Consider the following 15,061-nt stretch of genomic DNA (forward strand, 5'->3'; position numbering starts at 1 on the left):
TATTCAGTAAATGGCACTGGTGTCACTAAGGCTCTTCCTCCCCGGATCCTGGGGGTGCTGCTCTGAATTAAGATTTCAGTGTTAAGTAGAGAAAAGCAACAAACAGAAATAAGCAGTAAGTTAACCTAGTGACGGGATACATGGTTACTTTAGCTTCTTGGTCAGGAAAAGATCAGTTTGACACATTTGAGATGTGACTTCAACAGACCTGGGCCAGCCCGGGAACTCAGGTCACCGAGTATCTACGTTAGCGTGACTACAGAAAGACTGAAAAATGAGAGATGGGAAGAAGCCGGCAGGATCCATCATCTTCCGCAAATAGGAGCGAAGGAGGGCGCACAAGTCGGGTGAGAAGGACCTTTCAGGAGCCACACTTAGAAAAGTGGTGGGTGGTTCAGCGCAGAGCGAGAGCAGCAGAGGTGAAGCTGCGAGGCGTGTACCCCTCACCTCCGCAGCCCGGCCGCGCCCAGGCCAGGTGAGTGGGCGGCCCGCGGACAAGCACGCGGAGGAGCCACCTCCAGGGGCCCGCGAGCTTCCTCCTACCGGAGCCGACGTGGCCGGCGCGATAGGCCGCGCACGTGTCTGGCCAGAGGCCCGGGCGCAGAGGCGCGCGCGCGGGGAGCTCGGGTCGGTCCGCGTGCGGAGCGGCTGGCCCAAATCCTCAGGGCGGCGGGTGCTGGGCGCCGAGCCCCGGCGCGGGGCGGAAGGGGGCTGGGTCATGAGAGGAGGGGGCGGCCGGCAGCGCGCACGGAGCTCGCGGGCGCGCGCCGGGGCGGGGGCAGCCCTCTCCCAGGCGGCGGTGGGGGCGGCGTCGCTGTTGCCCTTTTAAGCCGCGGGGCCACCGCCTCCTGCGGGTGGAGTCGGTTACAAAGGCAGTAGCCGGCCGGGCTCCCGCACGCCTGCCCGCCAGCCCGCCAGCCCGCCAGCCCGCCGAGGCCTCGCGCTCCTCGCCATTTTCCAGCCGCGCTCGGACGCGGGTCGCGGCAGCGGGGAGAGGCGGAGCCGCGAGAGCGCGGCCCGGGCCGGCCCCGCGGGGCGGTCGCGGCCGTGACGGCGGCTCCCGGCCCCGGCTCCCTTTCCTCACCCCTCCCGCCGGAGATGAGGGGAAGATGTCCGTGTCAGGGCTCAAGGCCGAGCTGAAGTTCCTGGCGTCCATCTTCGACAAGAACCACGAGCGATTCCGCATCGTCAGCTGGAAGCTGGACGAGCTGCACTGCCAGTTCCTGGTACCGCCGCCGCCGCCGCCGCCGCCACCGGGCAGCCCGCATTCGCCGCCGCCGCCGCCGCTCACACTCCACTGCAACATCACGGTGAGGCGCCGGGCCGCAGCCCCTCGGGGCCGGGCGGGGGCGGACGAGGGAGCCGCAGTCCCGGGACAAAGGGCGCCTGCCCTCGGAGACCCCCCGGCTTCCCGGGCGCGGCCGGTTGGCGGCTGGGCCCTGGCCCGGCCGGGAGCTCGGGGCTGCCTGGAAGGGAGGAGGCGGAGGCGCGTCGCGTCTCGGCGCGGGCTGGCTTTGCTCTGTTGGCCCCTCGCGGCCCCCGTCGGGCCCGGAGGTCGCCATGGCCGCCCGCAGCCTGCCTGCTCTGGGGACCGCGGCGCGGCGGTGGGCTCCACTCAGCCGCCCGGGTGGAAAGGCTCTCAAGTGTTTTTTTGTTTTGTTTTTTTTTTAAACTACTCATTTTTCCACCAGGTTTCAAAACCCCTCGTCCTTGCTTGTTCAATCAGTTCTCGTTTATGTGTTGGTCTCTGAGGACAAACGAACACTGAAAGCATACGTATTTAAGGAAAAAGTTTAGGACGCAACCCCGGGGGATGGTGTGAACCCTCGTTTAGCCCTGACCTGGCTTTGCGCTAACGAGTTTTGGAAAAGCTCTTAGAACCTTTGGCACGGCAGGTGGTGTGGCCAGTGGGCGAGCTGTCCCACCTGTGCGGAAGCCTGGCCATTACCAGGGGGGGGAAAGGGGATGCTGTCCCGTCTGCTCCCCGGAAAGATCAGGTTTGGATTCGAAAGCTAGAGAGACACGTGGGAAGTTTTTTTGTTTGTTTGTTTGTTTGTTTTGTTTAAGCGAAAAAGCTTATTAGGAACGTACACCTTGGTAAAAAATATCGAATTGTAAGTGAACTCTCCCCTCGCCTCCTATTAAAAGTGTATCATGAGGCTGGCTAGTCATTGTGGAATTTAATCTCATGTGCAGAATACACTTTATTACAACAGGAGTTAAGGTAGTAGTTTGAATATGGCTAAGATTCCTTCTGTTAAGTCAATAGATAACCCCAAATGTGGTGGGAGTTTGCAAAGGTCTTCCTTAGCATTATAATAACTGACCTTAACATAGTTACCAAACTCTACGGGAGAATGGGTACTGTTAGGTCCTGTACTGTCTGACAAAACAAAACAAAACAAAACAAAAATGCCGCAATGTGCTTTAGTGAGGAGAAAATTCACTTTCTGAATATTTCTTTATGCTGGTTGTGGGTACTGGTTTTTAAGAACTTGGTGGACCAGTACCTACTGGGAGAACTCAGACTTGGAGAGTTTTTTTTTTTTTTAAAGATTTATTTATTTGTCGTGTGTGCATTAGTGTTTTGCCTGCACGTATGTCTGTGTGAGGGTGTCAGATCACTTGAAGCTGGGTTATAGACAGTTGTGAGCTGCCACGTGGGCGCTGAGAATTGAACTCGTGGGAAGAGCAGCCAATGCTCCTAACTAGCTGAGCCGTCTCTCCGGCCCCTCTTGGAGAGTTTTACACAACCGTGTCAGCTGCTTTTGGTGTTATGAAATCTAAAGCAAGAATCTTAATGTTGAATAGGCAGCTGGGCCGACCGACTAGGCCGCTGCGGTGGTGCTACTCCTGGGCCGGTGATCCTGTGGTGGGCACTCCTGAGAGGCAGAGGCAGGAGGATCTCTGAGTTCAAGGCCAGCCTGGTCTACAGAGCGAGTTCCAGGACAACCAGAGCTGCACAGGGACACCCTAACTCAAAAACAACAGCAAAACAGAACAGAAAACCCGAGCAAGCCATGGGGCTAGCATGGCGTCTGCTTCATTTCCTGCTTTGAGTTGGCGCCCTGACTTAACCTCAGCGATGGAGTTGTTACCTGAGAGCTGTGAACTGAAATGACTACCCCCACCTTTTCCCCCCAAGTTGCTTTTGGTCATGATGTTTTATCATAGCAATAGAAATAGGGCAGGAACTGAAGGTGTGCCTCAGAGGAAGCCCCGAGTAGTTGTTGATCAGGTGTGAGGGTGTTGCAGATAGAGGAAACTCCACCCGAATGAGACACGGGAGCTGGAGAAGGTTGACTTGGGGGTGGACAGTTGATGCTCAGACTTGAAAAGCCCAGGATTGTATGCTGGTGAAGATTTTCCAAATATGGAAGGCAGTGTAAAAAGTAAGAGACTGTGAGTGGATTGGCCTGAGCAGTCGGCGGGCTATTATTGAGGTAGAACTTGAAGGTATGGCCAGGACAAGGTGCAACTGATCTGTATGACAAGGTACTGACAAGGTACTAAAGTTGTAGACTGGGGAGCCACGCCCTTATTCTGCTAAATTGAGAAAGTGTATCTGCTTTCAGAACTCAAATTCTTTACAATGGTATGGTATTAGAAAATTTGTGAATGCATGGTTTTTGGTTATTCCAGTGGGTGTTGGGTGATGCTGTTGGTATGCTGGCATTTACTAACAGGGGATGTTAATGTTTTGTAATGTTTGGGCTGTCTGCCATGCCAAAGAATTATCTGACCTAAAATGCCAGCAGCATCCCATGGAGAACCGTTTTGGAGACAAATAGGTCAGAGAAAGGATGTGATGATCTGGATTAGGTAGTTGCAATGGAAATAGAGTCAGAAAAGCCTCAGATGAAGTGGGTGAAAAGGTGTGTTGATATACTAGTGCATTGGTGTTGCTAGTAGTCATTATTAAAATTGAGCTAATAATGAGTTATAGCCAGACATTATCAGAAGACAATTTCAGATGCTTGGTAGGGATGTATGTTAACTTTATTGTGGAAAACTGACATACAGAGCTGAGCAGAGAGACCCTGTGCACCGTGGCTCAGCTATGATAAACTATGTGTTCTACTGGATTAATTTGAAGTATAGTTCAGACATAGTTTTTTCTATAAAGATTTTTGTCTGCGCCTATAAAAGGTATACTTTAAAAATCTGAGTGTTTTGATAATCTACAGGGCCTGCTTACATAGGTGTAATTTCCTCAAAAGGGAATTAGCAAGGGAAAAATGTGGTTGAAATTTAAACACAAGGTTCTTGTCTGCTAATAAACTTGTAGGTCGTTAGTGTCGCGGGCTTGACCCGTTCTTTCACTTTTCCTCTTTAGACAGCAGTGTGTATTGAGCATGCTATACACCAGGTTGCCAAGCAACCAAGAAGCATCCTTTCGCAGTTTTCTGTAATATTTGGCTGAATGGCACCATACTGTATACCAGTTTCTGAATAATCCTCCGTGGACACTGTGCCCACTTTACCTCCATACCCTCTGTGTCAGCCGTTCATCTTATTCCTGTGCAAAGTGTTCCTAACTCCGTCCTGCCTTGGACCTTGTCCCAGGGTCTGCCTTTTCCATGGCTTACTGCCTCTCAAGACTTCCTGGGCCATGAACAGTTCATGACAACATTTCCCCTTCTTCCCCTTAGGTATCTCTGCTTTATGTTTTCCCATGTTCTTTCAGGATTCTGATTATCTTTCTCCAAGTTAGACTTTAATGGTGGCAGGAGAATGTTGTGTAATTATAATTTTATGCCTTGCATTTTCTTCTCATCCATACTTGTTTTACTGACTATGGCCACTGTCCTATTTATATTTTGTTCAAAGAGAATTTCCCTATCTTGGAAGATAGGGCAAAAGAGTGAGAACATTAGAAAGTGTCATGGGGAGTAAACAAATGCTTAAATGGTTACTGAGGACTTGATTGGAAATCTGTAGTTTAGCTATATATGAAGACTAATGTCAGAAGTAAAAACTTCAGACATAGATTGTAGAGGAATGTTAATTCAGAACATGGCTGCTCTGGCAAGAGATCACGTCCATAGGCCTTCTAGGTCTGTGTGCTCCCACTGGAATACAAACGCGCTTTTAATCCAGGAGACAGAGGCAAACAGATCTGGGTTCAAGCCCAGCCTGGTATAGAGCAAGTATTAGGTAAAGAAAAGCTTAGGTCCAGGCATGGTGTTTTAAGCCTTTAATCCCACACGAACGTAAAGTTAGTTTGTAGAAGGAAGCACCAATGTTTGAAAGTGATGTCTAATTGAATGGTAGAAAAGGTGATGAATCAGAGAAGATTTGACAGAATAGGACACGCCCAACTCTCACCAAAAGAGAGAGGAAAGGGAAGCTACTTCAGAGGCAGTTTACAGAGAGAGAAGGCAGTTTTACCAGGACAGTAATAGAGAGACAGGTTGCAGAAAGAGAACTCAGGTGAAAACGGAATGAACCAGAAAACAAGAAGCCAGAGGATTTAGACAGATTGCTGAGTTAGTTTGAAGCCAAGCAGAGCAATTCCCGGCCAAAAGAGAAGCCAGATTAAGTAAGTCAGCTGGAAGGGTTTGAACCAGAACAGATGAATTGAGTCAGCCAGCCCAGAGCCCAGAACGAAAAAGTATGGATGAGCTTACCAAGCTGTAAGTCTCAGAGGCTGAAAACATTCTAGGCCTAGGTTAGGTTGTATTCCAGGACTAGGCGTGGGCCACCAGAGGGATGCAGGCAGTAAGCCTCCCAGACAGCAATTGAGCCAGGAGAATAAAAGCTTTTATAATAGGTGCTTTCCTTTCTAGGCCAAAGAAATTGTGCTGTTCCCCTCGTGCTCTTGAATATGGACCTCAGGGAGTCTTTATTTCTTGTTTTCTGTGGAAGCATGAAAGATTATCTGTTATATAAACTTACATGTTGTTTTTTCCAATTCAGTAAACAGGCCTGGTTGCCAGTCAGTACCCACTAACATCAGTTGTTACAATCACTCTCCAAAGCAAAGCAGCTTATTTTAATAACCTATACGGCTGTTTTGGGAGCTAATATGTGGCTTTCTTTTAGTCCTTTAAACATATTTAAGCTGACAGTTCCTTTACTCCTTTTTGTAGGAGTAAAGGGATGTTGAGACAGGATCTCCCTGTATTGCCTTGGCTGGCTTGAAACTTCCTATGCAGATCAACTGGCTCTGAAGCGTCCTGTCTACTTTCAGAGTGCTGGGATTATAGACCACTGTGTCTGGCTCCATTTCTTCTTGTATAGATTTGTTGGAATTTTGTGAGTGTGAGTGTGTGTCTATGTGTGCATGCGCATGTGGAGGTCAGAAGTCAGCTTTGGGTGGTATTTTTCAGGAGCCATCCACTTCTTTTCCTTTTCCTTTCATCTTCTTTGAGACAGAGCTTTTCATTGGCCTGGGCCTCATCAGCTAGTTTCGGTGGCTAGCCAGGGCTGGAGGAATCCCCCTGCCCTTACCTTCTTGGTGCTTGGCTTAATAGAGTGTGGCACTATGCCTGTCTGTCTTTCTTTCACATGGATTCTAGAAATCAAGCTCAAGTTTTCATGCTTGTGTAACAAGCACTTTATATAGTCTGAGCAGCCATCTCCTCAGCCCTTGTCCTTTAGCTCTGCGTGTGCGCGCACGCACAAGTGCAGATGTATGTATGAGAAGGCCAGGGGCCAACGTTGAGTGTTTATACTTAGGAGTTGTATCCCTTGTGTTTTTAACATTTTATTTATTTTATGTAGGTGTGTGCACATGTTCATGTGTGTAGGTCAGAGGACAGTCTCCACTATTTGTTCTTGCCTTCTGCCTTTTTTGAATCAAGGTCTCATTTAGCTGTTGCACTAGGTACACCAGGATAGCTGGTCAGCTTCAGGTGTGTTCTGTTTCCACTCCTGTTTTGCCAAAGGAATGCTGGGCTTGGATTATGTAGACATGTGCTACCTCAGTTTTGGAGGTCTGAACTGGTGAGGCACGCATGACAAACAGTTCTACCTGCTGAGCCATCTTCCTGGTGTATACTCGGTTTGCTTGCTTGCTTGCTTGTTCATGAAAGTGTTTTCACTTTTGTAAGGCTGCAGCAGCAGCCTAGTGAGCCCGACTTGCCTCTGTCTCCCCAGCACAGGGATTATATGAATGTCCACCACATTGGACCTTCTGTGCACTCTGAGAGTCAAGTCCAGGCACTCATGCTTTTGTTGCAGACTCAACTCTCTAGAGTCCTCCCCAGCTCTTGAGAGAGTCTGATGTAGTGCAGACTGGCCTCATAAATAAAACTCCTGATCCTCCTGTCTCCCTTCTGTGTGCCCTTCACATACCTTGCAGCATCTGGAGACTCTTGGTAGTCAATTGCTGTTTTAGAGTTTAAAACAAACACTTCCCAGAGGAAATATAAATTGGTGTAAAACTTTATTCTTTTTTTTTTTTAATGGTTTTTCGAGACAGGGTTTCTCTGTGTAGCTTTGGCTGTCCTGGACTCACTTTGTAGACCAGGCTGGCCTTGAACTCACAGCGATCCGCCTGCCTCTGCCTCCCGAGTGCTGGGATTAAAGGTGTGCGCCGCCACTCTCAGCCCTAAAACTTTATACTTTATATTACTTGCATACATAAATTGTTTCTTCATCAATGATTGTTAGGTGAGTTTTGATGAAATACTTTTCTGTTTAGCTAATTTCTATTCATTATTACCAAAAGCACCTCCCTCAACAGCAAGCTACTAAAGTAACAAACGTTAGTCCTGAGTCTGGGAGGGAGAGGCAGAGGAGGACGGATCGCCATAAAGAATCTGACCCTATAGTACTAGCTGGCCAATAAATAAGGACAATGACTTTCTGATCTGAAAATACCATTTAGGAGCTTAACATGGCAGCTCTGATAATTCCAACAGTTTAATATTTAGGATCTTGTTTACTTAATATTTAGTTATTTATTTAATATTTAAATACTCTATTTAAATGAGTATTTACTTGTTTACTTAATATTTACTTAATATTTAGAATTTCCCCCTCCCCCAGGGTTTCTCCGTGTATTCCTGGTGATCTTGAAGCTTACTCAAAGAGATCCACGTGCCTCCGCCTCCTTAGTGCCAGGATCATCGACATGTGCCACTGCTACCCAGTTAATATTTAGACTCTTAAACAAATCATTTCTTTTATTCTTTCTCAATAAAACAATCCCTTTTTGCCCTGGAATATTAATGGAAAGTGTTTTGTCAATAGTATTTTACTATACTGTACAAATGGGAAAGTGATAACCTTTATTTTAAAAATACTTCAAGCTGGATAGCTCAGTGATAGAGTACTTCACCTTGCCTCGCATATGCCAGGGTCTGGGCTCAAGACCCAGCTACAAAGAAAGGAAAGAAGGAAGGAAACAATTCTTTGCTTTATAACATCTTTTCATGGGAAATAAGCCATCGTGTTTTTTCTAGTCTTTATATTGCTAAAAAGAGTTCAGCCAAAGTTGTACAAAGGAAATAATGAACAAAATAACTACAGAGCCTAAGAGCTCTGCTGAGCTGCTTTTCCCATGACAGACGGCCTTCCCAAACTGAATTCCTAGAAAAGCTGCCATGTTCAGCTCCTAAATGGCACCTTCAGACCAGAAATGGGATTCTGAAGAGGCTTGGGTTTCCTTTTTATGAATGATGATATACTTTAGTAAGTTTTTGGTGGTGTCTGCAGGGTGGACTCTTAAACTGAGCCTGGAAAGGGAATATTAGATAAGTGTCAGCTAGTTTAGGGAGGGTCAAGGTCGAATGAAGTAGACACCGTCAAATATGAGTTACAGGAGAGAAACACAACAAGGCTCACCTCCCACCCTCAGGGCTTCTGGAATAGTGGTCTCTGATTGTTTCCGAAGACAGTCATGAAGCACAGTGCCTGATCGTCCAGAGCTCATCTTCATTGTTGTGTCTGCCTCAGTTCACTTAGAAAGGTGATCCCAGCACTCGGGAGGCAGAGGCAGGCGGATCGCTGTGAGTTCCAGGCCAGCCTGGTCTACAAAGTGAGTCCAGGACAACCAAGGCTACACAGAGAAAACCCTGTCTCGAAAAACCAAAAAAAAAAAAAAAAAAAAAGAAAGGTGTCCCGAGGAGCTGTAACTGGCTCTCTACCTTGGATAGTTCAGCAGCCTTTAGAACATGATGCAGAGTTTGTGCTGAAGCTTGGTTCCAAGGTGTGGGTATTTGTAATATGGAAAACTAAATGTTGTTTTTTTTTGTTTTTGTTTTTGTTTTTTTTTTTGTTTTGGTTTTTCAAGTCAGGGTTTCTCTGTGTAGCCTTGGCTGTCCTGGACTTGCTTTGTAGACCAGGCTGGCCTCAAACTCACAGCGATCTGCCTGCCTCTGCCTCCTGAGTGCTGGGATTAAAGGCGTGTGCCACCACGCCTGGCTAACTAAATGCTGTTGTGAGAAGCTTAGAAACCAGAGAAACAAAATAAAACAACAAAACCTCTCCATTATACCACCCACTGCCATGTATATGTATATTTTTTCTTTTTCTTTTTGTTGCTCTTTTGAGATGGTCTCTCTGTGTAGCCCTGGAACTCTATATACCAGGCTGGCCTCAAATTCACAGAGACCCTCTGCCTCTTGAATTTGGGGTTAAAGCTATCATATCTGGCTACTATTTTGAAAAATAATGAACAAGGTTGTTTTGTAATGTTCTTCTCACCTAGCAGTATCTGTATCCTGAGGTTTTCTCCAGTTGTTTGCCCTTCTGTGATATGACAAAACCATCTAGTGAGTCCTGACTCCTCATATTGGACATACAGGTGGTGGCTGCTTCTATTTCCCTCACCTATTTTAAGCAACACTCTGAGCATCAGTAGGTGGAATCTTTGTGTATACAGGAAATGTCCTTGAGGTGGTTGCTTTTAATTCTTGTTGCTGATTTGGTTTCTGAAGGTAACGAATTATGTTGTACTACTACTACTAGCTTTGTCAGAGTGGTAAAAATGTTAGCATAATGTAACAAATAAGCCCCACCACAGTCATGTAGGAGGTATACTTATCTACAGCCTTCTGAGAGGAAATATGACCTCATGAATTCTCCAGTGAGGGTCAAGGTGAATGCTAGCCAGAATTATATCCATCAGCCCAGTTGTCACAGAAAGAGACTTTAGTCTCAGGGCTTCCCCCACCTGACAGCTCGTCTGTGGGAATGGTTAGAATGTGTTCTGGCTGGTTTCATGTTAGCTTCACACAGTCGAGAGTTAGCTGAGGAGGGAACCTGAATTGAACACATGCCTCCATAAGATCAGGCTCTAGGCAAGTCTACAGGTCCTTTTCTTAGTGATTGATTGCAAAGGGCTCAGCACATTGTGGGTGTTGCCATCCTAGGCTTGGTGGTCCTGGTTTCTGTAAGGAAGCCGACTGAGCAAGCCAGAAAACAACACCCTACCATGTCCTCTGCATCAGCTCCTGCTCCCAGGTTCCTGTCCTGTTTGAGTTCCTGTCTTGGATTCCTTCAATGGACTGTGACTCAGGCTATGTAATCCAAATAAACCCTTCCTTCCCAAGTTGCTTTTGTTCATAATGTTTGACCACAGCAGTAGTAACCCTAACTATTTCATCTGGAGTTCTTTGGTTGTTTGTGTTAAGGGAGGGAGGTAGCAAAATCAGCCCCAGTGGAACGTGTAGGGTACGTGGAGAATAGAGAAAGGAGGTGTTTTTTCCAGGGAGGAAAGGCTAAGGTATTTGGCAGGAGAGAAGTTGGTTTTCTTTTCTTTTCCTTTGTTTGTTTGTTTTTCCTGAGACAGGTTTTCTCTGTGTAGCCTGGGCTGTCCTGAACTCGCTTTGTAGACCAGGCTGGCCTCGAAGTTGCAGCAATCTACCTGCCTCTGCCTCCTGAGTGCTGGGATTAAAGGTGTGCGCCACCATGCCAAGCTCAGTAGAGAGCTTGGAAAGCAGCAGTTCTCAATATTTTTGGAGTCAGGACTTTTACTTAAATATATTGCAGGCCTAAGGTAATTTCATTTTTACCAGTTATATTTTTGGTATTTATCAATAGAAATTAAAACAAATACCTAGAACATTAATTACTAAAAACGGTCTTATATACTGATGTTCTTTCATTTGCTTCTGCACTTTGTTTTGTTTTTGTTTTTCAAAACAGGGTTTCTCTGTGTTATCTTGGCTGGCCTGGACACGCTTTGTAGACCTGGCTGGACTCGAACTCGCAGCAATCCGCCTGCCTCTGTCTGCTTCCCAAGTGCTGGGATTAAAGGCATGTGACACCACACCCAGCTTTGTACTTTGTTTTTTATGTATGTTGTCTTTATGTTTGTCTGTGTGCCACGTGTGTGCCTGGTGCCTGTGGCGGCCAGAAGAGGGAGTTATATCTACTGGAATTGGCGTTAGAGATGGTTATGAACCACCGTGTGGGTGCTGGAAATGAACTCTGGGTTCTCTGGAAAAGCAGGCATGCTCGTAACTTCAAAGCCATCTCTAGTCCAGTTATTTTATACTTTAATTGAAGTAATGTGAACAAACCCAAATTCAGATAATCTGGTTGGAAAAAGAAATATTTTAGTAGCAATAGCCACTACAGATAAGTGGGATCTCCATGCCCCTTAGTGCTGGGAACTGAACCTACAAGTGTGCATACCACTGAGCTGCTTCCCAGCTTGTGAGTGTGAATGTGTGTGTGTGTTTGCGGGGGGGGGGGGGGGGGGGGGATGAAGAGAGGGAGAGAGGGAGGGACGCGGAAAGGGAGGGAGGGAGGAAAGAGAGGCAGAGAGACAAACACAGACTGACTTGACAAGAAGTTGATTTTTTTTTTTTGATGATATAGCATCATGCGTTGATCATTGGAAAAATATTTGGTTGACATATCTTCTAAAACTGGTGAGTTTCACTATGCAACATGTAATCTCACCATCAGTCTCATCAGAATACTTTCTGAAGCTTCAAGCTCATCCTGGTGGGTACAAGTGTTTCAAAGTTTGAATGTTTTTTTCTATAAAGTTTGACCTATTATTGGTGAAATGTACTTTCCTTTGCTTTAGAAATGACAGGCTTTCTCTTATTTTTGAGAAAACGTTTTCCAAAAACCCAAATTGGAATAAGTGTTGCACAGCCATGTTTTTCAGAAAAGTGGTGTCTGTTGATGTCAGTTTATGGTACAGATGAGTCACACATACCCACTCTCCAGCATCCACAGGGCACTTGTGTGTACTTCCTGCTTCATTGCCGTAAGAGTAGAAAGGTGGAGAAGATGCAATGGACATCACTTCCACTGTTCATCACAGATGCTCTGAAGAAAAAACCTCATCTTTTCACAGTTTTGTCCATTTAAATCCATTCCAGCAGATCAGTGGTTAGGACCGTCACTTGTGCGAATTTATCTGTACTGGGTTTGTACATTGGTCTCCTGGTACTGAGGGGGTCTAAGGCCTTTGAGAAACATTGACATGTGTGCCTAGACGTAGTACCTATCCCATCTTCTCATGGACAGGATTTACAGTACACAAATATCTGGGGGGATTGATTGCCTTTCCCTAAATTTCTCTTAATGTGGTGCAAAGCATTTATTTCACTCCACATTAATAGCGCATATGTTTCTTCATGCAGACATTTACTAGATAAACACTAATCTATACAATGTAATGTAGATCTATTTTTATTTTTTAAAAGCTAAAGAAAATACAAAGCCCATTCGATAAAAATGGTCTAGATGCTGTGTTCCCAAACTAGGCTGAAGACTGTGAAGATGAAGATGCCCTACTCAGTGAGTGCCTTTAAGAATGGTGTTAATTCTGAAGACACTTTTCCTTTTTAGCCTGTGAAGAAATGTAGAGCCAGTAAGAAAGAAATGAGAACACAGAGATAGTCAGCCATTGTGGGGCAGGTGCATGGGTATCATTACCGACCACTAATTTCAGTCGCTTTTTTCCCCCCTTAAGATTTGGTAAAATGCGGGGTGGGGTGGGGTGGAGTGGATGGTGCATACCTTTAATCCTAGCAGACCCAGGTGGAGCTCTGTGAGTTTGAGGCTAGCCTGATCTACAAAGCGAGTTCAGGACAGCCAGGGCTATTATGCAGAGAAACCCTGTCTGGAAAAACAAACAAACAAACAAAAAGATTTGGTAAAACGTGTTAACATTTTCTAGTTTCTGTGCTGTTAGTTCTGTTATAATGAGGCTTTTTAAAAATAAAGTTCCCATATATAGTGTTAAAGAACAGTGTTCTTCAAAACTATTTGTGTAATACAGTATTCCACTACTTACATGTATTCAGCAGCTACTATCTACCAGTAATGTCTTTTCCTAGATTTCTAGTAAAAAGCAGGATAAAGGAACAGAAAAAAATGCCTTTTAGAGCTCAGTGTGGTGGCGCATGCCTTTAATCCAGCACCTGGGAGGCAGAGTCAGGCGGATCACTATGAGTTCAAGGCCAGCCTGGTCTACAAAGTGAGTCTGCAACAGCCAAGGCTACACAGGAACTCTGTCTTAAAAAACCAAAAAGGGAGGGGGGAAAGCCAGTTAGTGGGTAAAAACATGTAATGCTTCCTTTATTAACCCACCTAAGCACACATATTTGTGCATTTATTTATTTATTTATTTATTTATTTATTTATTTATTGGGACAAGGTTTCTCTGTGTAGCCTTGGCTGTCCTAGACTTGCTTTGTAGACCAGGCTGACCTCGAACTCACAACGATCCACCTGCCTCTGCCTCCCGAGTGCTAGGCTTAAAAGTGTGTGCCACCACGCATATTTGTATTTTAAAAAATATTATATATTAGTAGCATTTCTCAGCAGTACTTTGTATAATAGGATATTGGAATTGTTTGACTAGCAATAGATGTATTTCTCTGTAACAAACTTAGGAACATTTATTTTACTTAATTTATCTTATGTATATAGGTGTTCTGCCTGCATGTATGTCTGTACACACGTGTGCAGTGCCAAGGCCAGAAGTGGGCATCAGATCCCCTAGAACTGGAGTTACAGATGTTTGTGAGCACCACATCTGGGTCCTCTGTAAGAACAATCAGTTTTCTTTACTGCTAAGCCTTTAGACCTTAACAAAGACAAGGAAGTGGGGTGTGAAGAGCCCACAGAAGTCAAAAGGTGTTGGGTTCCCTGGAACTGGAGTTACGGCTGGGTGTGTGCTGTCAGGTGGGTGCTGGAACTGTACCTGCCCTTTTGCAAGAGCAGGGAGTAGTGCTCTACCCACTGAGCCATGGCTTCAGCCTCCTAAATTTAGAGTTTTTAAACAACAAATGTGTTTCTGTGGATCAGAGTCTGTGCACCACTCACCTTGGATCCTTTGACTATCGTCTTTCCCAGTGCAAGAAAGTGTTGGTGGAGGCTACAGTGGACAGAAGGCTGGAAGGCGAGAGAGATCGCCTCCAAGCTCTCTCATAGCTGTTGGCATGATTCTTCTCATAGGGTGAGGGTCTTGGTTTAGTTCTTAGAGTCCTTTTTCATCTGCTTGCCATGCAGAGCTTGCATAGGTACTAGAGCTACCAGGAGATAAGCCAGACAGATTGACTTTTTTGTAACTTGGTTTCAGAAGTGGTATTGGTACTTTTGCTGTATTTAAAAGTTCAAGGAAGAGTGTTGGTTTGTGTGCATGTGTGCGTGCATGTGTGTGTGTGTTTTGGGTTTGTTACTGTTGTTTGGTTTTTTGCTGTTGTTATGTGTGTAGCTCTGGGTATCCTGGACTAGCCTCCAATTCACAGAGATCTGCCTGCCTCCGCCTCCCAAATGCTGGGACTAAAGGTGTGCGCCTTTGCCATCACCTGGCAGGGAGGGTATTTTAAAAAAAAAAAAAAAAAAAAAAAGGTTTAAATACTAAGGTGAGAATTAATTAGGGCCATTTTATTTATTTATTTTTTAATTTTTTAATTAATTTATTCTTGTTACATCTCAATGTTTATCCCATCCCTTGTATCCTCCCATTCTTCCCTCAACCCCCCCCCCCTCCGTTTTCCCATTATTCCCCTCCCCATGACTGTTCCTGAGGGGGATTGCCTCCCACTGTATATGCTCATAGGGTATCAAGTCTCTTCTTGGCAACCTGCTGTCCTTCCTCTGAGGGCCACCAGGTCTCCCCCTCCAGGGGACATGGTCA

The 15,061-nt window shown here is 45.8% G+C and overlaps 1 protein-coding gene across 2 annotated transcripts in view; it reads left to right on the forward strand.

Moving 5' to 3' along the window:
• Window positions 1-1,021: 1,021 nt before the first annotated feature.
• The window catches only part of Ube2q2 (ubiquitin conjugating enzyme E2 Q2), a 58,624-nt gene continuing 44,584 nt past the window's right edge, over window positions 1,022-15,061 (forward strand). For both annotated transcript variants that reach the window (XM_051156483.1, XM_051156484.1), the window contains exon 1: window positions 1,022-1,310. In XM_051156483.1, the coding sequence (XP_051012440.1) occupies window positions 1,110-1,310 (201 nt within the window). In that variant the 5' untranslated portion in view covers window positions 1,022-1,109. The remainder of the gene's footprint in view (window positions 1,311-15,061) is intronic.

Source organism: Acomys russatus, chromosome 14 (assembly GCF_903995435.1).
Source record: "Acomys russatus chromosome 14, mAcoRus1.1, whole genome shotgun sequence".
In the NCBI taxonomy this organism is placed as follows: domain Eukaryota; kingdom Metazoa; phylum Chordata; class Mammalia; order Rodentia; family Muridae; genus Acomys; species Acomys russatus.